This window comes from Pipistrellus kuhlii, unplaced genomic scaffold (assembly GCF_014108245.1).
Source record: "Pipistrellus kuhlii isolate mPipKuh1 unplaced genomic scaffold, mPipKuh1.p scaffold_m20_p_14, whole genome shotgun sequence".
Lineage (NCBI taxonomy): Eukaryota > Metazoa > Chordata > Mammalia > Chiroptera > Vespertilionidae > Pipistrellus > Pipistrellus kuhlii.
In genome coordinates this window covers 594,610-622,464 of record NW_023425449.1, presented here as the reverse complement: position 1 = coordinate 622,464, position 27,855 = coordinate 594,610, and the positions used below count along the sequence as shown (strand labels likewise).

The 27,855-nt window shown below is 65.3% G+C and overlaps 1 protein-coding gene across 1 annotated transcript; it reads right to left on the bottom strand.

Annotated features, from left to right (window-relative positions):
- Positions 1 to 667: 667 nt before the first annotated feature.
- Positions 668 to 25,959, bottom strand: LOC118718631 (maestro heat-like repeat family member 5). The gene is made up of 29 exons (XM_036437488.2): positions 25,676 to 25,959; positions 24,358 to 24,503; positions 23,221 to 23,349; positions 22,860 to 23,019; positions 21,187 to 21,239; positions 20,221 to 20,328; positions 19,654 to 19,770; positions 19,101 to 19,220; positions 18,537 to 18,689; positions 18,274 to 18,396; positions 17,525 to 17,604; positions 16,571 to 16,706; positions 15,816 to 15,911; positions 15,383 to 15,487; positions 14,167 to 14,302; positions 13,729 to 13,895; positions 11,614 to 11,763; positions 10,679 to 10,833; positions 8,943 to 9,102; positions 8,346 to 8,524; positions 5,346 to 5,483; positions 4,977 to 5,091; positions 4,167 to 4,310; positions 3,610 to 3,786; positions 3,118 to 3,273; positions 2,685 to 2,807; positions 2,144 to 2,246; positions 1,779 to 1,853; positions 668 to 1,504 (listed from the first exon to the last, which is right to left on the bottom strand). The coding sequence occupies exons 1-29, from the start codon at positions 25,908 to 25,910 to the stop codon at positions 1,410 to 1,412; spliced, it is 3,834 nt and encodes a 1,277-aa protein (XP_036293381.2). The 5' UTR covers positions 25,911 to 25,959; the 3' UTR covers positions 668 to 1,409.
- Between the last annotated feature and the right edge of the window lie 1,896 nt (positions 25,960 to 27,855).

Below are 27,855 nucleotides of genomic sequence, written 5' to 3'. Positions count from 1 at the left end.
AACTGTCAGAGCCGCCGCCCGGCCCTCCTGGGGCTCCACGCGGAGACTGACGGACGGTGAGATGGTGGAAGGGTTCCCTCTGGTCCCCAAATGTGTCTGAGGACACCCCGTCTGAGGACACCCGTCTGAGGTCACCATAAAAGCATGGATCCAGGAAGGCTGCTGTGCTTTTCCCTTGAAGGTCATTTTTATTTTTCAGTGACAGTTGGTGTACAATAGGGTATTAGTTCTGGTTGGATGCCCCAGGGACCAGGCACCTGTAACTTACTACCCTCATCCCCGGCCCCTCCACCCCACCTGAGCCCCAGGCCCAGAATGTTCCTGACCAGGCTCCTGTGAGGGGAGAAGAGGAGGGATGGAGCACAGATGGACAGTTACAGACTCGTCCTGGGAGGAAGCCACCGTATGTAACCCACCATCCAAGCTGGGGCCTCCCCTGGGCCAGCCCCGTGTGGCCACACCCCTGCCCAGGGCCTCCTGTCAGTGGGGGTGGGGGTGGCAGGCAAGGGGTTTGTCTAGCCCAGTGGTTGGCAAACTCATTAGTCAGCAGAGCCAAATATCAACAAGACAACGATTGAAATGTCTTTGGAGAGCCACATTTTTTTAAACTTAAACGTCTTCTAACGCCACTTCTTCAACATAGACTCGCCCAGGCCGTGGTCTTTTGTGGAAGAGCCACATGCAAGGGGCCAAAGAGCCGCATGTGGCTCGCGAGCCGCGGTGTGCCAACCACTGGTCTAGGACATGGTGGGGGCACCCCACCACAGAAGGAGCTGAGGAGAGCGGGGGACAGGGATCAGGCAGGCTGGGCCTCTGAGGATGGGATGGGGGGCCCAGGCGGCTGCGGGGGGAGGTGCTCCCGGTGGAAGGTGTGGAGGGCGGTCAGGTGGGTCTCCAGGGAGTCAGGGCCCTGCCAGGAGGGGACCCCCCCTGGACTCAGCCTCTGAGTGGGGGGCCAGGCCCCACCAGGCAGATCCGCCTCTGGGGACAGTCTGCCTGGCATCCTCATCTCAGGATGGGGGTGAGGGCAGAGGGGGACATCCCCACTCCACTGGGTGACCACGAGGTCCAAGCTGGAGCCCCTCTGCAGACTGTGCGGCCGAGCCCAGGGCCCCTCGGCCGGGGTGTGGGGTGGTGGGAGGAGCTGTCCTTTGAGCTTGTCTCTGGACGACCTGGCCTGCCTGCCCACACCCCGGCCTGGCCTGTCCCCGGCCCCTGGCCCTGGCCCCTGGCCCTGTCAGCATCTCCCGGGCTGGCTTGGGTCCCCTGGGGCCAGGGAGGGTGGGCAGGGAGCTGACAGGCGTGACACGTCTTTGTGGAATCTAGATCTTTCTTTCAAATGAAAAAATGTCTGCTACCACTCTGTGCTGGGCTGGGGGCGGCGGCGGGAGGGAGGGAGGTGGCGGAGGTCACTGCCCTCTGGCTAAGTCTCGGAGGAAGTGGCACTGGCTGATGGCGAATCCCAGGATGCCGGGCTCCCGCTCCCTTTGGAGATTTTCGAAAGCTCGGGAGAGGAGGGCCCGGTCAGAGGTAGCCCGCCCTGTGCAGGGGAGGGGCCCGCTCCCCGGTGGGGTGCGGGTGTGGGTGGCAGGATGAGCCCAGGCCCCACCTCCTCCGCCTTCCAGGCCTGCGGGGCTTCCGTCCCCGACCCCACCCACTTGGGCCGTGGTCGCCCACCGGAGCCAGAGCCTCGGGCGGAGTGGGCGAGGCCCCGTCCCAGGGGGGACCCATCCCAGTGGGCAAGGCCCCGTCCCAGGTGCCGGCAGGGGGCTGCTTACTGCACAGCAGCAGCTTCAGGTCCGCGTTGCTCACCAGCTGGGACACGGCCCGGGAGTGGTAGCAGATGGTGTAACCTGTGCGGGCAGAGGAGGCTTGCTGGCTGGGGAAGGGCTCCCAGGTGGGCAGGCTCCCTGCCTTCCACGGGGTGGGGGCTCAGACCCACTCCTGCCCTTCCAAGGCCCCACCCCCTTTCCTGCTAGTGGGCCCTGGCATCTAGGGGCAGGTGTGTGGCCAGTGCTGGGTGGGAGGGCCAGGGTGCTCAGGTGGTCCAGGGGCAGTGGTGTGGCCAGTGCTGGGTGGGAGGGAGGGCCGGGGTGCTCAGGCGGGGCAGGCCTGCGGGTCCCCAAGCGCGGGCGCCGGGCACCTAGGAAGAGCGCTGCCCAGGTCCGCATGCGGTGGCTGCAGCTGTGCAGGTAGCTGAGGGCCTGCGACAGGTGGATGCTGAACTCCTCCTGGCTCTGCGTCATCTGGCCGGGACAGAGACTGTCACTCGCGGGGCCCAGCTCTCTGCCCCGCCTCCCTACCGTTGCCCCGCCCCCGGCCCCGCCCCCGGCCCCCCAATCCCCACCCGGTCCCTGAACCCCGCTCCGCCCCCGGCCCCGCGCCCGCCCCCGATCCCCAATCCCCACCCGGTCCCTGAACCCCGCTCCGCCCCCGGCCCCGCCCCCGGCCCCCCAATCCCCACCCCGTCCCTCAACCCCGCGCCGCCCCGGCCCCGCGCCCGCCCCCGCCCCCCAATCCCCACCCCGTCCCTCAACCCCGCTCCGCCCCCGGCCCCGCCCCCGGCCCCCCAATCCCCACCCGGTCCCTCAACCCCGCGCCGCCCCGGCCCCGCGCCGCCCCGGCCCCGCGCCGCCCCGGCCCCGCGCGGTGCCCGCATTCCCGCTCCGGCCCCGCCCCCTCACCAGGCGGGACCAGAGGAAGTGGCGCGCGCTGAGGCGGCGCTCCCTGGCCAGCGCGCAGAAGAGCGTGTGCGGCTGCGGCCAGCGCAGCAGCGCCGCGCAGCGGTAGAAGGCGAACCGGGCCCGCTGCGGGGACAGGGGAGCGCTCAGCCGCCGCGGGGTCTGGCCAGAGGGCCGGGCTGAGGCGGGGCCAGAGGGAGCCGCAGGGGGCGCCGTTCCTCCTGGGCTCCCGGCTCCGTCCCCGCCGGCCCGGGTGCCGCCTCCTCCCAGCCGCACCCCCTCCCCCAGCCGCACCCCCTCCCCCAGCCGCGCCCAGCCGGGTCCCTGGGGAAACCAAGGCAGGAGCCACCCTGCTGCCGCGGCGGACCCACCGCTCCGCAGCCCCCGCCCCCTGGGTCCCCAGCCCCGCAGGGAAAGGCCCCCCACAGGCACTGACCGAGGCGACGGCGGGGCAGGGGTCCCGCAGGTGCAGGAGCAGCGGCACGAGGCCCTGGTGCACCTGGGTGCGCAGGCTGCTGGGCTCCCTGCCCGCCATCGCCGCCACCAGGTCCCCGAACAGCGCCATGGCCGCCGCCCGGACCGCGTCCCGCTCCTGCGGGCCAGCGGCGCGGCGTCACGGCCAGACCCGCCCGGGGCCCCCCAACGCCCACCCTGGGCTCCCCTCCCCATGTGGCGCGGGGCTCCGCTCCTCCCGGAGCGGCCCGCGCGGGCCAGCCCGGCCACGTCCTGCAGCCCAGGGGCCACGCGTGCCCGCGGGCGGGCGACCTGCTAACCCGCGGGGCCCGGGCGGCCTCCGGAAGGGGCGCAGCGCTGGAGGCGCAGCGGGGAAGAGGGGCGCGGCGCCCCCTGGCGGCCCCCGGAGCTCCGGCGCCTGCCCTCGGGGATGGGGCCGAAGGGGCGTGCGTGGGTGTCCCGCGCGCTCACTCACGTCCTCGAAGAAGGAGCGGGCGTTGAGGGCGAGCGGGAGGCTGTGCGCGCCCGCGCCGTGCGCCCCCAGGCGGTGCAGCGCGTCGGCCACGGTGCCCATGACCTGCACCACCACCGGCCCGCTGTTCCGGAAGAAGCCCTTGAGGAAGAGCGGCAGCTGGCCGCGCAGCAGGCTGCCCTGCGGGGCGGGGTGGGGGTACCCGCTGACTGCCTGTGCCCCCACCCACCGCCTGTGTCCCCTCCCCTGCCCGGCCGGCCCGACCCGGAACAAACTCCGGTTCTCCTTGCCATGTCCCTCCCCCGGACCCCAGCCCCGACCCATCTGGGCGCCTGCACCGCCCTGCATCCCCCCGGGGGTGGAGGAGAAAAGAGGGGGGTCCTCAGGCTCCCACCCCCTGCCAAGAAGCCACCCCAGCCCGACCTACAGACGAGGGAGCGGAGGCCCAGGGGGAAGCCATGGCCCTAACATGGCCCGCGGAAAGGATGGAGCTGGGATCCCAGCCCCCGGGGCCTCGCCTACCCCTGGTGCCCCAGTACTCCCCCCGCCTCTGCCCTTACCTTCTCAGGGTGAAAGAGGATGTTCCCCAGGCCCTGCAGGCTCAGCACCCGGACGGCGGGGCTGGGGTCCCGGATGCCCTGGGCCAGCATCATCAGGGCGTCCCGTTCGGGGAGCACCTCCAGCAGGGCGGGGCTGTAGAGGAACTGGGGGCGCCCAAGGGCAGGCAGCTGGGGCCTGGCCCCCTTGCCCCTCCAGGGGTGGGCTCTAGGACCAGGGGCCGGTGGGGGTTTTTGGGGTGGCAGTTGGCCAGCGCCCTCTGGGTATCCGGGTTAACAAGTATTTGAAACGGGCCCCCAGGCGGGTTCGACCTTTCAGTGTGCGGCTGGAGAAACTGAGGCTCAGCAGGGAAAAGGGCTTTGCCTGAGGCCTCAGGAGCAAGGCCGGGCCAACATCCCGCACCGCCTGGCTCCTGGGACCCGGGGCCAGAGCCCCTGGAGGGTGACCGGCGTTCCTGCCCTCGGGGTGGGGCGGGGTGGGGCGGGGGGGGGGGCGGCACGAGGCTCGGATCTGGGGTTCCTCTCCCGATGTCCTTATAGAAATGACAAGCCCCACTCTGCACTGGCCCCAGCTCACAACCCCCCCCCCCCCCCCCCCCCGCCTGTCTGCTCCTACTACCACCCCCAGGGTGCCTGGCCTACACGCAGCGACCGCAGCCCTGCGAGGGGGCACCCAGCCAGGACCCCAGAGTGGGAGGAGGGTGTGAGGGGGTCTGTCTGGGTGGGCCTGCCCCCCAGTGTGGGTCCTAACGGGCGCCGAGGCAGCCGGAGGCGGAGTTCAGGCCCCACGGAGGGCCCTGCCCGCCCACCCACCTCATTGAGGATGATGATGGCCACCTTCCTGGCCCGCTCCTCCTGGCTCTGCAGGCTGGGCAGCAGCTGGCCGGCCACGGCCTTGATCTGCCTGCAGGGGCTCTGCACCATGGCCCTGGGGGCGGGGCGGGCCTGGGTCTTGGAATGCCCCCTGCCCACCTTCCCGCCACCACCAACCCCTCTGGGATGGGCATTGGGGAGAGGAGGTGCAGGCATGGCTCTGTCCCCTGAGCGCCTTGGGCTGGGTGGGGTCTGGGGAGATGCCTGCACCTCTGGGTTCACAGGGCACAGAGGGTGTGCGTCTTCCACGCCCGAGTGCTGGTGTGCACCTGCGTGAGCCACGGGCTGTCTCACAGGCCCTGCTCCCACCTGGCCAGGAGGCCCACGCCCTGCGGGAAGGTGTCCAGGGTGGTGAAGAGGTCCCAGGCGTCCTGCAGCTCCAGGCGGGCGAAGTCCTGGTAGTGCCCCGTGGTGAACAGCAAGCTCTTCAGTGCCCCCAGCGACATGCTGGGGTGGGGGGAGGGGGCAGGGGTGTCATGGGCCAGCCCAGTCCCTGGGAGGGTGCTGGCCTCCCGGCTTATCTCGCCCTTGTTAACAGAAATGGTCCGTTTTCTTTGTCACAGGTTGGAGGGGTTTCAGCTGAGCCTCGAGGGACGGTGCCCTTTAAATGTAGGGCTAGGAGGCCGCCGGCTGGCTCAGTGGTTGAGCGTGCACCTATGAGCCAGGAGGTCAGGGTTCAATTCCCGGTCGGGGCCCAGGCCCGGGTTGCGGGCTCGATCCCCAGGGTGGGGCGTGCAGGAGGCAGCCGATCCGTGATTCTCATTGATGCTTCTATCTCCCTCTCTCCTTCTCTGAAATCAGTAAAAAACATTTAAAAATAAATAAATGAGTGGCTAAGAGTCCAGAGGGCACAGGAGGGAGGGAGGAGAGCCCGGGGCTGGGGGGCATCAGAGAAGCCCCCGAAAGATCCATCAGCAGCTCCCGACCTCCTCTGCCCACGGGAAGCCAGGTTCCCTGGACACGTGCCCGCGTGTGGCAGAGAGAAGGCAGCGTGAGGCTCGGTGACCGAGTGCCAGCCAGCGACCGTCACGGGCTCAGGGACCTGTACGGCCACAGCCCCTTAAAGGAGCAAGTAGGCCAGATGGTGACCGCATCCTGGTCACACGGCCTGGGCAGCGGTGGCAGAAGTGGCATCGAACCAGCCCCCGGCTCCGAGCGTGCCCTGTGAGGCCGTGGCCATGGGCCCGCAGGAGGGGGCGGGGGGGGGGGGCGGTGCAGGGCCCCGAGAAGCAAGCCCCCGAGAGGCAGGGCGCCCGTTCTGTGCCCGTCCCCCCCAGGTCACCTGTGCCTGTCCCACCACCTGGGCATGGGAGTGTGCCCGGGACCAGCCTGCCACTCCTGCCAGGCACATTCTGAGCAGATCGGCAAAACCGAGTGCTAGAGGCCTAAATGCTGCTGCCGGGGTCCCCGGTGGCACCAACCCCAATACCAGCCCCTCTGCGACTTGTCGGAGCAACGCCACTACCTCGTGGTGGGTCCCAGGCCACTGGTCTCAGCTGGGGGGGCGGGGGCGGGGGGGCAGCGTCCGCAGAAGGGGCCCTGGCCGCGCGTTTTGGGCCCCTGGTGTGAACTCCCTCTTGGAAGCTTCTGGTTTCTGGACCTTTGTCCCGCGGCCAGCAGGGCTCCCGGGGACGGTGTGGCTGATGTGGGCTTTTGGGGGCTCCTGCGAGGCTCTGCTGAGCGAGCGGAAGCCTGGCCCAGGGGAGGGGGCAGCGAGGCCCGGGCTGTGCCCAGCTCCCCCTCCGCCCCCTCCCCGCGCTCCGGGAGGAGGATGTTTATTAGCTTATTAGGGAAGATTCATGCGTTCCGCGCGGCCATCTGACTAAAAAAGGAGCTGGAGGCACTGGATTTAGAAGCAGAAGCTGAGCGCCAGCAGTGGCCTTTCCGGTGCCGCCGGGAGGGAGGCCATTAAAGTGACGGACGGCGGGAGCGCCTGGCGCGCAGGCAGATGGGAGCGGCCGCGGTGTACAGACCGCTGATGGGTGCTCCGGGCCCCGCATGTGCCGGGGAGCCGGCCAGCCGCACCGGCCTCCTCCCCTCCCACCGCCGTCCCGGTGTCTGCCGGGCGAAGGCCCCAGGAGGCGCCTGCGGCTGCGAAGCCGGGCACTGGGCGGGGCTCAGGGGGAGCCTCTGACCCCCTGAGGACATGCTATATCTCAGAGAACCCCCCCAGGACCTCACTCGGGGAGACCTGGAAATCCGGCCCTGCCGTCCGCGCGCCAGCGGGGCGCCTGCTGGGGAGCACCCTTGGGTGACAAGTCAGGGGACACCTGCGCGGCCACAGGCGGTCCGGAGGGTTGATGCCGAAGCCTGACCCAGCCCCGGGGCGGCCTCACTCAGAAGCTGGCTTTGCAGACGGAGGGGCGCGAGGAGCGTGAGGCCATAGGAGGGCCCAGGCCGCCCGGAGGGGGCATGGAGGCAGACTTGGGCGATGCCCAGGGCCAGGGAGCCCCCGGGGCGGGGCCAGGCAGGAGGAGCTCCCCAGGTTTCCGTGGGAGCAGCCCCGGGACTGTGAGCGGGTGGGTGAGTGCCCCTGTGAGCTGACCACAGAGCGCCTGGCCTAGGGGCAGAGCCAGCGTCTCCGGGCAGGTCCAGCCCCTCGCCTCAGGGCCCTCACCTCAGGGCCCTCACCTCAGGGCCCTCACCTCAGGGCCCTCACCTCAGGGGCCTCACCTCAGGGGCCTCACCTCAGGGGGCCTCACCTCAGGGGGCCTCACCTCAGGGGCCCTCACCTCAGGGCCCTCACCTCAGGGGCCCCTCACCTCAGGGGCCCTCACCTCAGGGGCCTCACCTCAGGGGCCCCTCAGGGGGCCTCACCTCAGGGGGCCCTACCTCAGGGCCCTCACCTCAGGGGGCTCCCGTGTTAGGGGCCCCTCACTTCAGGAGCCCCTCACCTTAGGGGTGCCTTATCTCAGGGGCCCTCACCTCAGGGGCCTCACCTCAGGGGCCTCACCTCAGGGGCCCTCACCTCAGGGCCCTCACTCAGGTGGCCTCACCTCAGGGGCCCCTCACCTCAGGGCCTCACCCTCATGGAGGACTCACCTCATGCCCTCACCTCAGGGCCCTCAACTCAGGGGGCCCTACCTCAGGGCACTCACATCAGGGGCCCGAACGCAGTGCACGCACCTCAGGGGGCTCCCGGGTGAGGGGACCCCCCTCACCTGCAGGAGACAATCCACCTAGGGTGCCTTATCTCAGGCGGCCCGCACCTCAGGGGCCCTCACCTCAGGGGCCTCACCTCAGGGGCCCTCACCTCAGGGCCCTCACCTCAGGGGCCTCACCTCAGGGGCCTCACCTCAGGGGCCTCACCTCAGGGGGCTGGACACGGGGGTGGCCCGAGCCCGACACGGCGGCGGCTCCCAGGGCAGCTGCAGCTCCAGGACGTAGTGCACCTGCGTGAGCAGCGCCAGCAGCAGCTGCGGGAAGGCCTCCCGCACCGTCTTCTGGAACTCCTGCGCCAGCTGCAGGCTGTGGAGCGTGTTGGTGGCCTGTCGAGCGGCAGCGGGCGCTCACTGGAGCCCGGGCCGGGCCTGCCCGCTGACCGTCCACCACTCCCGTGGCCACCCCGCCCTCCCTGCTCACAGGGCCTGGCTCTGCCACTCCCTGCTGCCTCCTGCACTTGGGGGTGGGGTGGCATTCGGTCCAGAATGTTCTCAGGGGCCCTGAGCAGCGAGAGCAAGGGCAGGGCAGGGGCACGGGCGTGCTGGGATGCAGGGAGGGCCACCTGCTGACCCCATGCCGACCCCTTCTCCAGGCGGGCCTGGCCGGGCAGGGCTGGGTGCCCGTCCCTGGGCCTGGCACACTGAGGGCACTGCTGGTATCTCCCTGAATGGCCACAGATGTCGCCTCAGCCCGTAGCAGTGGGTGATGGCCTGTGGGGCGGGGGACCTAAGGGGGGCGACTCACAGCCAGCAAGCGCAGGTGGGCCTTGTCCGGGGACTGCAGGCCGCTGTGGCTGGGCCCGCCGGGCAGGGGCCTCTCCTGCAGCCAGGCCAGCAGGGTGGCCAGCACCAGGCGGCTCCCACGCTGCTCGGCCCCCAGGGCTCTCCACAGCTGGAAGGTGTGGCTGTGGGCAGAGAGGCACTGTGAGGCCTCAGCCAGCCGTGCGCCATGACTGAGGCCTCAGGTGCCTGGAGAGGCGTGCCCGGGGGCAGGGGGACGTGGGAGACCCCCGGGCTCCTGTTCCTGGGTCTCCCCACCTTCAGGGTTTCTCCTCCAGCCCTGTCACCTTCCATAGCTTCCATGTCTTGGCAGGGCACGTCCAGCTGGCACTCAGAGCCACCACCCTCTGACCCCTGCCCTCTGACCTCCAGCCCCTGCCTGTCTCCCTCCTCTCCTGCCTCTGGGCCTCCACAGATGCTGTCATTCTTGGAGCACCCTCCTCACTGGCCTACTTCTGCCTGGAAGCCTGGCTGGCTTCCTCCTCCCGGGCCTGGGCTTGCTGGGGGCCAGCTCCCCTGGGCCCAACCTGAGCCACTCGCGGGCCGTGCAGCTGGCAGAGCTCTGCAGGGTCCTCAGGCCCCTTCTCCAGATGGGGAGGCAGAGGCCAGGAGAGGAAGGATGTGCTCTGATCGGGGCTCTCCTTGGAACCGGGAAGCTGGCCTGGAGGCCAGGCCTGATGGTCCTATGACCTTTCCGCCAGGTCCAAGGTCAAGGTTCTGTGAGATCTGGGGGAATCAGGGGGCGTTGGGGCTCCGGAGATGTAGGTGAGACTCTGACCGCCCTGTTTCCTGGGCGAGGTAGTCTGGGGCCTGAGTGGGCGGGGCTGGAGGGCAGGAGGGCTCTGGAATGGTGGGTGAGGGGTGGAAGGGCCACAGTGGGGGGCTGAGTGAGCTCCCACACCCAGATTTAGCACAGATCCCAGGAAGGCCACCCCTGAGCCCTGGGAGGCCCCTGTCCCACCTGGGCTTGGTGGGCACAGAGCTCAGGGGACTCTGGGGGGTCCCTAGTGTGGTCACTGCCCGCTGGATGGGGGGGGCATGGAGTGGAGGCCCCAACCAAGAGTTTTATGTTCAGACCAGCGTCCTCCCCGCGGACAACTTCCCACCTGAGGAACCTGGCGGGTCTGACCCAGGCGCCCTCCTGGAAGGACATGTCAGGAGTGAGTTTCACCAGCGATGGGTGACTCGCCAACACTAGCCCGGGGACTGGATGAGGGTGCGGCCACAGCCGCCAGTGTGGGCCAGACCAGGCAGGAGAGGGAGAGAGGGTGTCTGTGACCAGGAACCACACGGCAGGAGCGTGGGGGGTGGGAGTCAGAGCTGAGCTGTGAAGGAGGAAGAGAACCCCAGCCACCTCCAGACTCGGGCTGGAGGGCTGTGGTGGCCCCTGGTGGGCAAGTAGAAGGAAGGGGGTCCCTGGGGAGCAGAAGGAGGAGGCTCTGGTGTGTCTGGGGATTGTCAGGACCCTCCCTCCACAGTGACGGGTGGCCGAGGCCAGGCGGGCGTGGTAGGTGGAGCGCGGGTAGAATGAAAGGCGAGCAGGGCCTCCCGGGCCCGCCCAGGAGGTGCCGATCCGGGAGCAGGTCTGGGGACTCTCCCTGGCCTGGGAGGGGGTGGGCAAGAGGCAGAGCTGGGGGTGGAGGCTGCCCGTGGCTGGGGAGGCCGGAGTGGGCAGGGGGTCATGAGGGAAGGGGCGGGCACCTGTCTGGGGTTATGGAGAAGTCCAGGAAAGTGGCCACCAGCTCGGGGGTGTGGTTCCGGGCCAGCAGGGTGATGGCCTGCAGGGCATCGTCCTTGGCTTGGGGGATGCGGACAGAGCAGAGCTGCAGGTGGATGGCCTGGCCCAGGTTGGCAACCTGTGTGGGAGGGAGTATAGGGGAGGGGGCCAGTCTGAGGGGGGCAGGCCCATCCCGGGGAGCCCTCAGGGGCGGGAGGCCCTGGCCTGGTGACATGGAACTCTCCTGAGTGGCCCTGAGTTTGAGCCTGAGGGGAGACAGGCCTGCCCAGGGTGGTCTGAGGGGGGAGGCCGGACCCTGCCCTGGACACGGGTCAGCGGGGGAGTCTCTCGGAGAGGGAGGAGTCCCACTCCTCTCGCAGGTACTGAGGCCTCTGATTCCGTTGAAGGTGGCCCAGGCCTCAGAGGAGCCAGACTCACCCGCCTCGTCACCTCCTGATGGTGCTGCTGTGGTCCGGCAGCTCCTGTGCCTGCAATGCCCTCCCGCTTCCGCTGCTGGGTGTCTCTCCCATCCATTCCCGCCCAGACCCAGGGTCACCCGCCCCGAGGCTCTGTCTGCAGGACCTGGCATTTGCCGCCCTATTTCTGGGGCGCTGCTGGCCAGGCACACTCCCGCCTTTGCATGACCGGCGCTGTCCTGGCTCATCTGCCCGGCCACTCACTGGGTCCTGGCTGTGTCCCCTCTTTCCCAGCCCCCCTGCCATGCACTCAGCGCCTGTCTGCTGTTTGCCCCTGCGCACTCCACCACGCCCAGCACACCTGCCTGAGCCATTCCCTCCCTCCCTCCTCGGAGCCTGTCCGGCGGGGTCTGTCTCCCCATCAGGCTCAAGCTCAGGGCCTCGCCTTGGCCATTGGGTGTGACTGCTGGCCCCCCCTGCCCCCCGGTCTCCCCGGCCCTCACAGTCTCCAGCTTGGCCCCGTGCTCCTGGACGGCAGTGAGCAGCATGCTGGCGGCCGCCTGCACGCGGAAGGGGCTGGTGGAGCCCAGGCCTTCGACGGCCGTCCAGATGAGGTCGGTGAGCTCCGCCAGCGTGAGATGCTTCATGACCTCCTGTGGCGGCAGGAGTGAGGCAGCGTCACTGCGGGGCGCCTGCCCCCCGCCCCCGTCCCTCCGCGGCTCGCACCCCTTCTCCCAAGCTCTGGGCCTCCAGCCACTGAGCACCGCACACTCCGGGCCCGTATGGATGCCAGAACATTTACTAGAATCTTAGTATCCTAAAATGTTAGTGACATCTTTGTGAGAATGGTAAGTTGTTAGAATGTTAAAATCATTTCAGTGAAATATTTGTAGTTTGTACTAACTTTTAAAAAGGAATATTAGGTGATTACAAATCTGGTTAGAACATTTGTTAGAAGATTAAATGGCTTTCTAAAATGTCGAATTTTGGCTGAAGTTCTAGTCTTGTAGAATGTTCGGGAAGAAATTCAACTTGGAATGGTGGTTAGATACTCAGAATCCTCGAGTCCTGCTGGCTCAGGAAGGTGAACACCCCGAGCATGAGAACGTGAGGGGGTGACAGTGATGGAGGGTCAGTGGTGGGGGCATTGGGGATGGTGGAGATCACAGGGTGGTGGTGGGGATGGTGGTGGTGGTGATGATGGTGATGATGGTGATGTGATAGGGTAATAGGGGTGATGGTGGTGATGAGTGTGGTGGTGGTGGTAGTGATGAAGCTGTTGTGTATCCAGACCACCTGGGGAATCAGAATTTGGGACTAGAACCAAGGCCCGTTCTCCAAGCTCGGGGGCATGCAGAGCCGGGCAGACTGCCCCTCCCAGGCCTTGTAACGCAGGTTGCCTGAGGGCCTGGATGCTCTGGGCCCCTCCCTCCCCGCTCTGCCTCTGCCTCGGCCCAGGCTTTCTGGATCAAACGGGAGCCGGCCCAGGTGTTTCCGCTCTGGCCCGGCCGGCGCGGGCTTCAGGGCTTCTGCCCGGAATTCCCACGGCCTCACCGACAGCTCGCTGCGCTGCAGAGCTGGCTTCTGGGTCAGCCGGGACCAGACTGAGAACAGCGAGGCCCTGCCCACTTCTTCATCGTTTGGTTCAACCCTGTGGCTGTGTATGGGGCTGGCTCCCCCACCAGCCCCGCCAGCCCTGCCAGCCCTGCGTCGGGATTGGGGTGCACATGGTCTAATGGGGAGACGGGCAAGCACACTGAGCACAGGGTCTTCCCGAGCCAGGAGCTCTGCACCAAGAACGGGTGAGCCGAGACCACGTGCCAGAGACACCAGGGACGGCGCACTCAGAACAGGAGGCTCCTCGCAACACCGGTCCACGCCGGCCCCGCCAGGCCGGCCCCGCCTCGCCGGCCCCGCCTCGCTCGTCTTCAGGAGGGAGTGCAACCAAACCAGATGCAAGTGTCCTGGGATAGAGCTGCCCTGCAGTGAGAGCGATGGGGGCGCCCTGCCTCCTCCAAGCCCTGGCCGGGGAGGGCTGGGAGGGAGGCGGGTGGGAGCGAGAGGACACAGGACGGCCTGGGAGGTAAGAAGGGGCCTGCGCAGAGGAGCACGGCAGGCCTGTTTCTGCCACGCACGCCTGCAGGACTCAGACGCCACGGGAGGGAGGTCTTCGGGCGCCTCAGAGAGCACCTGTCCTGCCAGCCGCCCGCGGGCACCATTTATCGGGCACCCCTCGGCCCATTTTACAGAGGGAGACTGAGGCTCAGAGAGCAGGGGCTTGTCCAAGGTCGAAGGTGTGAGCAGCTGGGACTCAAGCCTGGGCTGGCTGCTGACTCCAGCGTCTGTGCCCAGCTCCTTCCCCCTCCCCCCTCCCCCTCCCCCTTCCCCCCCAGTCCCAGGCCAGCGGCCCGGCTCCCCAAAGCTCTCAGTTAACCACGAGAGACGCAGACGATCCTGGCCTAGGTTTTAATACTCGTGCCCTGGCCCAGGTGCTGACCCCTGGGTCCTGCCAGGCTGCGCCAGCAGCCGGAGCTGGCACCTCGTCAGAGGTGGGGGTGGGAGGAGAGCATTGCCACGGCCCCCCACCCGGACCTGCCCACGATTCTAAGGGCCTTGACCTTGGTGACTTGGTGGCTGCCCAGCTGGAAGATCTGGTCCCTCGAGAATGACGCCTCAGGGGGTGCAGGGGGCTCGGCATTCTGGTCTCCACTGCTCCAGAGCAGGGCCCCATCCTGGCCGGCCTGGACCAGCTTCTTGGGCTCCGGCTCTTTCACCCGCGAAGCCTCTGTGGCCGGGGAGTGGGCAGGGTGAGCGCCGGGCAGAGGTGGGCGCCGGGCAGGGGTAACAGGGGTGGGCACCGGGCAGGGGTGGGCTTGGGGACCAGGTCGGGACAGGCAGGAGTCGGGGTGGTTGGTAACCGGGTCAGGTCTGGGTCCCAGTTTGGGGATGGGACTCAGAGGTTCTGGGGGCCCCTGTGGAGTTAGAGGTAGGCCTGGGGCAGGCTGGGGGGCCTGCGTGGTGAGGTGGCAGCGGGCCCAGTGTGGGCGGGAGCTCACCTCTCTGGCGCAGCAGGAGCTGGTAGAGGTGGCACAGGCCCTCCAGGCTGGAGTGCTGGGTGGCCTTGTCCGGGTCCTGGCACAGAATGCCCAGCATGCCCATCAGCTGCCCGATCCGCTTGAAGTCCTCTTTGGGCTGCGGGGAGAGGGCAGGGCCGATGGCAAACCCACCCTGGAACCCTGGCCAGGGACTCGCGTGGGTGAACCCTGAGGGGTGGCCCAAACACTCAGAAGTCAAGAGAAATCATGCTTCCCGGGTGATTTAGGAAAAATCAGAGTGACCAGGAGAACGCCACCCGGAAATAAGTCTAACATGGTAAGCAAAGGCCCTCACCCCAACCCAGACGGGGTCTCACAGCCCGGGCCCAGGGTGTGGACGCAGTCAGTTAAAACGCCTTTAAACAGTATGGATCCTGAGGGCAGTGCTTCGCGCCCCCATAGCTGTGCCCCAGGCGAGCTCGCCTCACCCTAGTCTCAGTCTGTGCTGTGGAAGCTGATTTCGGGCACACTGAAGCCCTTTGAACCCATCTGGAGGGGTCCTCCTGGGCATGGGGAGCCGGAGGAGTCTCTGAGCTCCCCAAGGCCACGCCCAGCGCCCCGCCTTCCGGAGAAAGGGGTGCCCTCCAGGCATCAGGCGCAGCAGCCAATGTCCTATCTCCCCACCGGGCTCCCTAAGGAGTCAGAGCTGACCTCGGCTGGTAGACACAGCACACCTCGTCCCATGAATAGGGCTGCCGTCCATTCAACCCAGGGACCAGGCCACAGAGGGGGGTTCAGCGGGGACCCAGGAACCGATGGGGGTCGTGATGGATGGAGGGCGGTGGATGGGGGTGCCGGGGGCAGGCCGCACCCCTTAGGAGCCCTTAGCGGCCCCCACTCCTTCTGACTCCCACTGTGTCCCTCGGGAGTGGGGGTGGGGGTGGAGGGAGAGAACTGTGCAGGTGAACTCAGGATGGGGCTTCCAGGGCTTGGACCAGAGCCCGCCTCCTGGGTCAGGTTCAGGGCACCTGGGTTCCTTATCCCCGCCCAGCCTGCTTCTTCCTGTGTAAGAGGGGGACTCCCGGCCACCGCAGGGCACCCAGGGGTCCACCCGGGTTGGTGGCTGGGGCACAGGGGACCGTGAACCCTGAGGGTCTGGCAGGCTGTGGGGGGGCCGGTTTGGCTGGGACCGCAGAGGCGGTGGGCATGGGGCGTGGGGCCGGGCGCTGGGACTCACGTCCAGGTAGAGGTTGTTGCTCAGGAACCTGAGGAGTCTCATGCAGCTGTTCACAGCCCGCTGCCGCTCGTGCGCCTTCTCGGACGCCAGCCACACGTACAGATGCTGTGGGTGGGGGGCAGGGGAGGGTGCTGCAGCCTGGGACCCGACCGGGCCAGGCCCCGCCCTGCCGCAGCCCCTCCTACCCACAGCAAGGCCACGCCCCACTCCATACCCCGCCCACCGCGGCTCAGACCCCGCCCCCTGGCAGGGAGCTGTTCTCAGCCAGGCTCAGGCTCCGCCCACCGCGGCTCAGACCCCGCCCCCTGGCAAGGAGCAGGTTTATGAGCCAGGCTCAGGCTCCCACTCCTCAACCTCCACCGCCTCTCCTGGTCCACCGGCCTCCTCTCGGACCCAGCCCTGCCTGTGCCCGCCCTGGCCCGCCCCCCCTCACCGACAGCAGGAAGTGCAGCTCCTCCGCAGTGGGGTTCTGGGTGATGAAGGTCTGCATCATCTGGTCCAGCGCCTCCGAGGTCTGGTTGAAGAGGCTCTGCGGGAAGACACACTGCCAGGTGGCACCGCGCCCGCCCAGGGAGGCTGGAGACGGCCCGCGTGCTCTTGGCCTCTCAGTGCTGGGGTGCCCGCTGCCTGCAGAGCCAGGGCCAGGCGGCCACCCTATTTGGCCGATGGCGTGGCTGGGCAGGAGGGCGGTCTGGGCCTGCCTGAGGGCACAGGCTTCTCAGTGGCCGAGGCAGGTTCGTTTGGAGCGGGGCTGGCTTTGGGGGAGTGCAGCGCACAGGCCCGGCCTCGGAAGGCCCTGTGGGGCCCCCTCACTGCTCTGCCAACGCCATCTTGTCCTTCTTAATGGACTCTAAACAAGAGCCCCGAACTTCCACTGTGTGGTCCTGGCAGTCTGCACCTGGTTCCAATTCTCGGGTCCCACACAGGCGCCCACTCTTTACCGCTCGGCTCGACGGCATGCTCAGGAGGGAGAGGCCCCAGAAATGGTGCAGCCCGCCTCCATCGGGGCCTGGAGGGGCAGTGCCCTGGGCACTGGCCGCCACCCCCGGGGCCCTTGGGAGCTCCACAGCCCGGCCCCTAGCACGAGCGCCCTGCCAAGGCCGAACAGCCCACCGGCCCAGGCCCCGAGAGGCGGAGCAGGCAGAGCCGCACCCCTGCCCAGGCCCGGAGAGGGGCTGCTGGGTGCACCTGGATGTCAGGCGGGTCCAGGTAGAGGCAGGTGTGCTTCTCCAGGACGTCCAGCAGCGGCAGGGCCAGCACGCTGCGGAGGCAGACGGTCAGGAGCCGCGACTTCTTCTCCAGGTTCAGGGGCGGCCTCAGCTTACTGCGCGGAGGACAGGCAGTGGTAAGGGGGCGCGGGGCTGGAGCTGGGAAGGGGCATCTGCCAGCATAGCTGGGAGCCAGCAAACCCTGGAGCAGCACCTCCTGCCATCCCCCCCCCCCAGGCATTCCCTCCCTCCGGCCTTCCGGCTTTCACCAGAAACACGTGTCCACGCCCGCCTCCCAGCCTCCCCCTCTGCCGTGGCAGCCTCTGTGCAGGTGAGTCCGCAAGGGGCTCCGAGGGCCTCACTGGCCTGGCTGGGAGCAGGACAGCCAAGCCCTGCACCGCCCCCCGTCACAGGGCAGCCTGTGTCTCCCAGCCCTGGTGCACCGCTGGGATCTGAGCCTGGTCTACCCTCCGGGACGGCCCGCCCACCTCCACCTGCCACCTCCACCTGCCAGGTGCCAGGTGCGGGGCTGGGCCCGCTGGGCCCACTGCAGTCAGAGAGCCTCCAACCTCTGCTCCCCAGTCAGACCCACTGTGCTGGCCAGGGTCTCCCTGCATCCTGCCTGCAGGCAGGTGGCTCAGTCAGAGCTCTCCCTGTGCGGGGGTCCCGAAGCCTCCCTTCCATCTCTGAGATGTTGGCTGGAGTCTAGACTCGGTTTCCCTGTGTAGTTTCTCCTCCAGCGGCTGGAACCTGCTCTAGATGCAGCCGTGTCTGGGATCTTGTGCTGAGTGACAGCTCTGACCTTGGGTGTCTAGGGGTCATCTTACTCTGTGCCCAGGGCCCAAAGCTCTGGCCTCTGTGGGATGCCCACCCTCCAGCCGCCACCACGGCCACCCTCGCCCTCGCCGGCCCTCCCCGCGTGCGGTGGGCGCACCAGAGGCTGCAGATGATGTGGATGGCCTGCTGGCGGGTCGACGTGCACAGAGTGTCCTTGGGCTCCTTCTCCATCAGGACCTGCGAAGGCCCAGCAGAGGCTGTCACGCCCGCCTGGGCCGACCCCGTCCTCACACCACGTCTGATCTCCTGAGACCTCGGTGCCCGGCACACGTGTGACCCAGGCGTGTGCCCGCTCCTCACCCCCCGCACGCTGACCTGTCCTTAGAGGACGAGAACATGGATTCCGGTCAGACGGGCCCTGCCTAGTGCTGCCTTCCCACACGCGGCAGCCCGGCCTCGGCAGGTCCCCCAGCTGCTCTGAGCATGTTTATCCCCAGGTGCCGGGACTTTGCTGCACACGTGTTATGCGTGACGAAGCCGTATCTGAGTCACAGAGATGCTCAGCCAATGGGAAATGCCGCCATCATCCCTCCCGTCCTTGTCCACACGTGTGTGTGTTCCCCCCGACCTGTGTTCTGTGAGCCCACCCTCTAGGAATGGCCATTTGTGTGCAGGTCAGGGTACGCGGAATGGACGGGTCAGCCTGCTGGACCTCAGCGGCACCCCCTATGTGTGTGGGAGGGGGCGCACTGGCCAGCTCAGGGGCCCTGGAGGGACGGATGGAAGAGGCGGCATGGACGTGTCCAGGGGGGAGAGCGGAGAGGCGCTGGAGCAGGCCTCCCAGCGGTGCCTCTTGGGACCGAACCCAGCTGCCCTGACGGGGAGGGGGCACCCCCCTGGGCTCACCATCAGACAGTCTGAGAGCTCGGGGATCTGGGCGAACTGGTAGTTGTGGGCAGCCCCGCTGCGGCTGATGGCGCCCACCAGCATGAGGATGGCGGTGAGGAAGCTCTGCTTCAGGGTCTCGTCCTGGCGCGCGGTCAGGGGGGAGCCGGGGGCGCGGGGAGGGCGGGAGAGGGAGAGGCGTCAGGCGTGGCCGCAGGCGCTGCGGAGCCGGATGGGGGGGAGAGGGGGGAGGAGGGGGAGGGGGCGACCGGGCGCCGACGTACCCAGGTGCTGTAGCGGAAGAAGAAGATCATCCGGGACAAGATGTTGTCCACCCAGGGCAGGATGTGGGCCTTGGTCTTGACCGCCATCTGCCCGTAGGCCAGGAGCAGGGTGCTGCTGGCCCACTTCCAGCGCAGGTCCTCCGAAGTCTGGGCCTGGGGGCGGGGGGGAGGGACCACGGGTGGGGGCGGCCTCAGTTTACCTCGGTAGGACAACGGGGAGGAAAGGTTCGCCCGGGAGTTATCTGCAGTGCAGTGCGGATGGGGACCAGGGTGGGGGTGGGGGTGCCTCTGGCCCTTGTCTCTCGTTTCAGGCCAGGCCCAGGTCCAGGAGCCGCTACTAAGCGCACAGTGCCCACCGCAGCCATGCGGGGGCCGTCACCCAGCACTCCCAGCAGCTGGCCAGCGAGGCGGGAATTATTCAAGAGGGGAAACTGAGGCACACGGGTCACACCGCAGTGGGCTTGGAGGTCGGTTTGAACCGGAGGCTAGGACACGCGGTTCAGAGTTTGTGCCCCTCACTCGCCCTGGGGGCCCTGCCCAGGCCCCGCGGCCCCGAGCCAGTACCTTCGGGGAGAAGCTGTGGAGGCTGCACTTGACGGTCGAGCTCCGGCCGAACTGCTCCAGGGCGGCCCACACGTGGTCCAGGTGGCGGACGGCCGTCAGCCCCACCGTGAGGGCGATGCCCTGGGGGTGGGGACGGCTCACACGTGGGTCCCAGGGCCAGGCTGGCCCCTCATGGGGTGTGGGAAGTGAGCCCAGGAAGGGAGGGACCTGGTCTGAGTCAGACATCCCCCTCCACCCCGCACTCTAAGGACTGGCATCTCTGAGCCGGCCCCACAGGTTCCCTTATAGGCTCTGGAGCGGGGCAGGAGGCAGAGGCGATTCCCTGGAGGCAGGTAATCCCCCCTCAATTGTGAGCCCACACGACCAGAGGTGAGAACGAGGGTCTAGGAGCCAGGTGTGAGCGATGGAGGAGGACCCAAGTGCGACAGGCTCAGGGGTTTGTGAAGGGGCGGGGTTTAGGGTGACCAGGGTCAGGGTTAGTGTGACCAGGGTCAGGGTCAGTGCGACCAGGGTCAGGGTCAGCCTGTGGTCAGGCTGAGAGCTGGGTGCTCACCTCCCTCTGCTTTGGCCACTGGTGGGACGTGGCCAGGAGGGTGCACAGGTGCGTCCTGACCATGGCGCTGTCGTCCTCAGCTTGGAGGACCAGCCCGTAGAAGACGAACAGGAAGGCCTGGGGGAGGTTCAGCCTCCTGTCCACCCCTGTCCACCTGTCCAGCCCATCCACCTGTCCATCCCCGTACACCTGTCCATCCCCTTCCACCCGTCCATCCCGTCTACCTGTCCATCTCCGTCCACCTGTACATCCCCGTCCACCTGTCCATCCCCGTCCACCTGTCCATCCCCGTCCACCTGTCCACCCGTCCATCCCCGTCCACCTGTCCATCCCCATCCACCCTGTCCACCTGGTCATCCCCGTCCACCTGGCGGGCGCCCTCTGAGGACCATCCACCCACCTGGGGGTGGGACTTCGGGGTGCAGCCTGCAGTCTGCTGCTCACCCCCCCACAGCCCCTTGTCTCTCTGCAGTCCTCCCGTTTCCCTCCAGGGCTGGGGTCCCCCCACGGCGGTGCACCCCACGGCCAGGCAGTGGGGCTGCGCTTGGGAGACGGGCCGGGGCCCACCTTCTCGGGGGCCTGCTCCTGCATGGTCCGGTCTGGCCTGGTGAGCATCCACATCAGATCCCGGGACCACACGTCCACCTTCAGGAACTGGGTCGACTTGGAGGCCATCTGTGAGCAGATGGTGGCGGGCTGGGGCCTCCCCGAGCTGGGCCGCCCTGGCCCCTCGTCCTCTTGCCCCTCCCCCTCTGAGAATGGGCGGCATCGGGCCCTGGCCGGTGTGGCTCAGTGGATAGAGCGCCTGCCAGGCCGTGGGCTGAGGGTCCCGGGTTCGCCTCCGCTCTTCCTCTCTCTGTACGTCCTGCCCAGAGAGCGGCCCTGCCTGATCCCGGTCCTTTGAGAGGAAGGGACAGGACACGAGGCCCAGGAGGTAACTCGGTCCGTTAGGTAGTTCTCTCTGCTCCGGAGGGAGCTTCCGTCTCAGTCCTCTGGAGTGGCTGTGCCGCCGCCGCCCAGGCCTCGTTTCCTCCAGACCCTTTGTCTGTGCCCCTCGCAGGCCCGGCGCCCCCAGCGCGCATTTGACCAGGTGCTCGCACCCCCGTGTGACAGATGAGAAAACCAAGGCCAGTGTGTCAGCCAGGTCGCACAGCCGGGCTGTGATTGGTTGAATCTGGCCTTGAACAGGCCAGCCAGCGCCCGGAGCTCCTCTGCCCAGCCACACTGGCCCTCTGGGGGGCGGGCACCAGGGCTCTGGCGTCTTCAGGCCACCCAGCTGCTTCCTGCCTGCCGCTCCCAGCCCCTCCGGCATGGGCCCAGCCCCCAAGATGGGTGGGAAGGACTTACATATGCTGGACACCTGTGCCAGGCTCTTAGGGGCCAAGGTTCAAATCCCAGGTCCCCCAGGGACCAGCCCACGACTGTGGTCAAGCCCCAGCCCCCTGCTGCGGGCTGAGAGGGTGCCATCCATGCTGGCGCCCCATCTGCTGCCCCTCCCCCATGGCCTCAGGAGGCCTGCCAGGCCTTGCCCACCTTGGTCAGCCACTCCTCCCAGCACGCCTTCTCCTCCTGGTCCAAGAGGTGCTCTGTGGGAGAGAGGGTCCCGGGGGCTGGGTCTGACGCACAGACGGACTCCTCCGTCCCTCGGACCCTGGGCTGAGTCAGGGTGACGGAGCCTGCCTCGGCTCCGGGGAGGAGGAACTCTGAGGGCTGTGCTTGGGCTTGGGGTGCAGAGCGGGGCGGGAGCTGTGGCCCCCTGGCTCTGCTCTGTGACCCCAGGCCATGTGAGGCCCCCCATGGCGAAGGAAGGGGCCGCTCTGGCAAGGCCCTTTGAAACGGGGGTGAGAGAAGAAGGCTTGATGGGGGGTGGCATCGTGAGACAGGAAAGCCAGCCTCAGAGGGAGGGGCTGCTTTGGGAATGACCTGGGGGTGTCAGAGGTCACCCCAGGCACAGGGGGACCCCCACCCAGCCCGCCCACCCCGGGGCAGGGGTGCAGAGCAGAGGCTGTGGAGCGGCCTTCTCCCAGGCCTTGGTGTTTGACCCCACGCATGACCTTGAGGCCTCACTGTCCTCCCACGGCCTCCAGCCCCTCACGATGCCGCTGACCAATTCTCTCCTCAAACTCCTACCCACCCCTCAAGGCACAGCTTAGACCTGGCCACCTCCTCCAGGAAGCATTCCTTGATGGCTGCCAGGGCAGCCCAGGACCTCCCCAGCTGGGCAGTCGTGAGTTCTGCTCACGGTGTGAGTGAATGAATGAGTGAGTGAATGAGTGAATGGGTGAATGAGTGAGTGAATGAGTGAGTGAGTGAGTGAGTGAATGAGTGAGTGAGTAAATGAATGAGTGAGTGAATGAGTGAGTGTGTGAATGAATGAGTGAATGAGTGAATGAGTGAGTGAGTGAGTGAATGAATGTGTGAGTGAGTGAATGAGTGAGTGAATGAATGAGTGAGTGAATGAGTGAGTGAGTGAGTGAATGAATGAGTGAGTGAATGAGTGAGTGAGCGAATGAGTGAGTGATTGAGTGAGTGAGTGAGTGAGTGGGTGAATGAGTGAATTGAGTGAATGAGTGAGTGAGTGAGTGAATGAGTGAGTGAGTGAATGAGTGAGTGAGTGAATGAGTGAGTGGGTGAATGAGTGAATGAATGAGTGAGTGAGTGAGTGAGTGGGTGAGTGAATGAGTGAGTGAGTGAGTGGGTGAGTGAGTGAGTGAATGAGTAAGTGAGTGAGTGGGTGAATGAGTGAGTGAGTGAGTGGGTGAATGAGTGAATGAGTGAGTGAGTGAGTGAATGAGTGAGTGAGTGAGTGAGTGAATGAGTGAGTGAGTGAGTGAGTGAGTGAATGAGTGAGTGAGTGAGTGAGTGAGTGAGTGAATGAGTGAGTGAGTGAGTGAATGAGTGAGTGAGTGAGTGAGTGAGTGAATGAGTGAGTGAATGAGTGAGTGAGTGAGTGAATGAGTGAGTGAGTGAATGAGTGAGTGAGTGAGTGAGTGAATGAGTGAGTGAGTGAGGGGGTGAGTGAGTAAGTGAGTGAGTGAGTGAATGAGTGAGTGAGTGAGTGAGTGAATGAGTAAGTGAGTGAGTGAGTGAATGAGTGAGTGAGTGAGTGGGTGGGTGAGTGGGTGGGTGCCCGGTGAGAGTGGGCACTTGCCTCCCTGGGAGCTCCCGCTGGCAGGGAGCCGGCCTCAGGCCGCGGGCAGACGTACGTTTGGAGGTCAGGACGCCCATCACGTAGAGAAGGCTGCGGTGCGGGAAGATGCCCGTCAGGACCGCGGCCTCCAGGTGCTGGGCCACCGCCCGCCACGAGTGCCTGCAGATGGCCACCAGCACGTTGCCGGCGGCGTCCTGGTACGCCTCCTCCAGGTCCTGCGGGCGGGGGAGGGCGCGGGCAGTAGGAACAGGTTTAGGGAAGGCGAGGCTCACCATTGCTCTCCCCCCGCACGTGTCCTCATGAAGCTGCTGTGGGCGCGTCTCCATTGAGGGATACAGGGAAGGAAGGCGTGGGGAGCAGGTGGGGTCCCTGACGGGCGGTGGGGGCGTCCTGGCCGGCAGGGCTGGGAGACCCACCGTGGACTTGGTCATGTTGTCCAGGGCCAGCTTCGTGAAGGCTCGCTCCCAGGTCTCCTCCAGGGCGCCGCTGGCCGCGATGATGGTCTCCAGAATGTGGAGCAGCCGGAACTTGTGCCGGCTGGAGATCTGTGGGGCAGAGCGGATGGGGCACAGGGACAGGCTGGGTGTCACCAGAGAACGTGGTGCGGGGAGGGAGCGGGAGGGGGCCTGAAGGGAAAGATCCCAGGTGGATGCCCTTGGCCATTTGTCCAACATCCACTTAGTGAGCACCTACTGTATGCAGGCCTTGAACTAGAGACAGGAATAAAGATGTGTCCCTATCCTCAGGAACTGCTAATGGAATTTCATCTCTAAAGCCAGTTTATTTATTTCTTAATTTATTTACCCATTTATTAAAACTCACACACATCTTCCTCAGCAATCATCCACCCAGCAATCCATCCATCCATCCATCCATCCATTCATCATTCATTCATCTATCATCCATCTATTCATTCATCTACCCACCCATCATCCACCCATCATCCATCCATCATCCACCCACCCACCCACCAACCCACCCATCATCCACCCACCCACCCACCTACCAAACCACCCACCCACCCACCCACCAAACCACCCACCAACCCACCCATCATCCACCCACCAACCCACCCATTATCCACCTACCCACCCACCCACCAACCCACCCATTATCCACTTACCCACCCACCCACCAAACCACCCATCATCCACCCATTATCCACCTACCCACCCACCCACCCACCCACCAAACTACCCATCATCCACCCATCATCCACCCACCCATAATCCATCCACCCACCCACCCATCCACTCACTCATCATCTACCCATCCATCTCGGCCACTTAATGGCTCTGTGACTTTAGGCAAATCAGTTCTCTTTCCTAAGCCCCAGTTTCCTCATCTGTGGGGATCATAACATTTGTATCGTGAGAGTGTTCTCAGGTTAGTCAACGCATGTTGGCCTCCCCCAGCCCATTGGACACAGGAGATTGTCTTCCCCAAACCATGTCGCTGCTGCACGGAGAAGCCAAGAGATGAGCCGCCTTGGGCTCCAGCCCCGCCCCCCCTCGCTCCCTGTGCCTTCCGGGAGAGGCCTGAGCAAGGCCCACCTCAGGGTTGTCGACAAAGTAGTCGTAGATGGTTTCCAGCACCAGGTTGGGGGCTTTGCATGCCATGCTCTTGATCTTCTTGACGATGTACTTCAGGCGGATGGGGTCGGAGCCGTTCAGGTCTCGGAGCATCTTGAAGCAGATGCCTGTGGCACAAGGGCAAGCAGGGTGAGGGTGAGGGGCTGTGGGAAGCCCAGGGTGCCAGTGGGTGGGGTGGGCTGGAAATGGGGAGAAGTGATCTGAGAGTGAGGACCTAGCACTGAACACATTCCTGGGCTTCCTGACTGTCCAGCCAGTCCTGGAGTTCAGGACCAAAGGAGCAGGAATGCACGTGCACATATATTTCCTCCTATTCACTGACTCAGCCATCCTTCTGTCTATCCATCTATGTATCCATCTGTTGTCCACCTATCCACTGACCCATCTATACATTAATACTTTGTTTGTTCATCAAGACATCCATCCATCCACTTGTCTGTCCATCCTGATACTCATCTACTAATTCAACAATTAATAAATATATCCATCTACCCAGCTGTTGACCCATCCATCCATCATCCATCCATCCATCCATCCATCCATCGATCTATCCTCCATCCATCTATCCATCCACCCATCCATCCATCATCCATCATCTATCACCCATCATCCATCATTCATCCATCATTCATCCATCCATCATCTATCCTCCATCCACCCATTCATTCATTCATTCACTCATCTATCCATCATCCATCCATCCATCCTCCATCCATCTCTTCATCTGTTCTTGCCTCCATCCCTTCACTCTCCATCCAGTCATATTCAACGATGTGCACTCTGGGTGGTTGTAGGGCTGTGTGTGGGGCTCCCAGAGGAGACGGCCCAGCCCTGAGAGCCATGCCCAACATCAGTGGACACTGGTTCGGTGGGTAGTTGGGCACACAGCGGGCAGGGGCAGTTCACCCTGATGAAGATGGAGGGGCAAGCAGACTGGCTTCCCAAAGGAGGTGGCAACTTAACCTTGTTTAGGAGGATTAGGGCACGTCATCTCTTGAACGAGGGGGAGGCATTTCAGGGAGCAGGCCAGGCCTAACTAAGCGGAGGCTCTAAGGCTGGAAAGGCGAGGGAGGGGAGGAGGCGAGGTGTGAGGGAGGGCATCGGGGGCTCAGGAGGCACGAAGAGGCCAAGGAGCGTATGCAGGGCTCTCTGCCGTGTGTCCACACCCCCGACATTCCCCGTGTCCTGGAGGGAGGACTCCCCGGGCCATCCCCGGAACCCCGTGGGGGGAGGGCCATGATGGAAGGTGCCGGAACCGAGTCCCAGGGCCGGGGACCACCTGCGTTGTAGGCTTTCTCCAAGAACACCTTGTGCGTCTGGGGCCCCAGGGCCACGTGGCTGCTGTTGCGCCTGCACAGGAGGATGGTGGAGGCGTGTGCTGGCCTGTCCCCCTGGGCGAAGGTCTGAGGTGCCTTTCGGTGGGACAGGTCCTTCGTGGATTCCGAGATGCGGGAGGAGATTCTGGAAGGGAAGAGTCCTGGGTGTGTGCCCCTGGGCGTCCTGTAGGTGCTCATGGGTGTGAGCGCGGGGACACGGGGTGCCTGGGCCTGGGTCAGGCTGGGTCACATCCTTCCAGGCGTCCACCTTTCTGTTCAGTGGACTGACTGAGCCCTGGGAGGAGGGTGCAAGCCTTGCAGCCTCAGGGACACTATTTTTTTAAAAAATATATATATATTTTATTGATTTTTCACAGAGAGGAAGAGAGAGGGATAGAGAGAAACATCAATGAGAGAGAAACATCGATCAGCTCCCTCTTGCACATCCCCTACTGGGGATGTGCCCGCAACCCAGGTACATGATATGGTGTGATGAAGGTATAACAATAGAAATAAATAGAGCAAGACACAGCGTCCACAAAAAGACCCATACATACCGGGCCTGTTGACTTACGATAAAGGTGCAAAAGCCATTCAATTAAGAAAGGACCAACACCTGGTGTTTCAATGATTGGATACACACATGAAAAACACAAAACAACCCTGACACTTGCCTCGAACTACCGTATGTACACAAATTAAATGAAAATAGGCCGAAACCGGTGTGGCTCAGTGGATGGAGCATCGGCCTGCGGACTGAAAGGTCCCAGGTTCAATTCTGTCAAGGGCATGTACCTTGGTTGCAGGCACATCCCCAGTGTGGGGTGTGCAGGAGGCAGCTGATCAGTGATTCTCTCTGGTCATTGATGTTTCTCTCTCCCTCTCCCTCTCCCTTCCTCTCTGAAATCAATAAAAATATATTTAAACAAAAATAGATCATAGTCCTACAAATCAAACCTGACATTCTAAAACGTCTAGAAGAAAATCTACATGATCTTGGTTTAGAGGAAAATGTCTTACACGGACGCCGAAAGCACTCTCCATAAAAGGAGGAAAAAAAATCATAAAACCGGTCCCCTCAGAGTGGAGACCCTCTGCTCACAAAACGAGCGGACACGCTGAGGGCTGGGAGGACAACCGCCTGTCCGATGAGGACGGACCCGGCACGGCACGGACACGCCACCAACAGGTCACCAACAGCCTGGCAGCGCGGGCACCGAGACTGCGACAGGCTCCCCCGAGCAGACAGACAGCCGGCGAACACACACACAGTCGTACAATCGCGCCCGACATCTCTTCCCACGAGAGAAACATGGCCAAGCCGCGGCCTCACCAGCGCCACCGGGACGCCCCGAGCCAGAGGAGTGCTGGGGGGGCGGGGATGTCGGGTCCCCGGGCGCCTGCCTGCGGGTGGGGATGCAAACGGGCCAGGCAGCGTGGAAGGCGGTCAGACAGACATCACCACCCGCTCCGCCTTTCCCACCTCGGCGCTCACCCCAGATCTGCTCACAGCAGCCCCGGTGAAACCCCAATGGCCTCAGGTGGCCGGTGCCTAACTGTTCTGTCTGCAGAAACCCCGCTCAGCAGTAGCCGGAACGGAGTACGGATAATGGACAGACGGACAATGGGACCCAGGCCCAGAGCGGCAGACCGGGGCGGGCCTCGCCTGAGAAGCACCCGGACACAGGGGCGATGGGCCGACACCCACCGGAGGCCAGGGCGGCGGGTCAGGACCACGGGAGTCCCAGGCACAGGGAGGGCCCACAGGCCAGACCGGCTCCGACCGGAGCCGCCCTGCGTCCCAGGGAGGGCGCCCTCCACGCCGGGGCCCAGCAGGCAGGGAGGAACGTGGGCTCCCCCCGGGCCTGCTCAGGACATGGGGCCCCAAGGCCGCAGAGGAACGCTCCCTGGAGAAGCCGCAGCTTGTCCGGCCGGCGGGCTCCGGGCTCCGGGGCTGAGCATGACCTCTGACCCAGGAGCTCACGGTTCCATTCTGGTCGCCCGGGCGTCAGGCTCCACCCCAGTGGGGGACGTGCAGGAGGCGGCCTATCCCTGACCCTCTCTCATCATGGATGTTTCTCTCTCCCTCCTCCCCTTCCTCTCTGAAACCAACAAGCGAACCAGTGTCTGTGTGTAAAGAAGC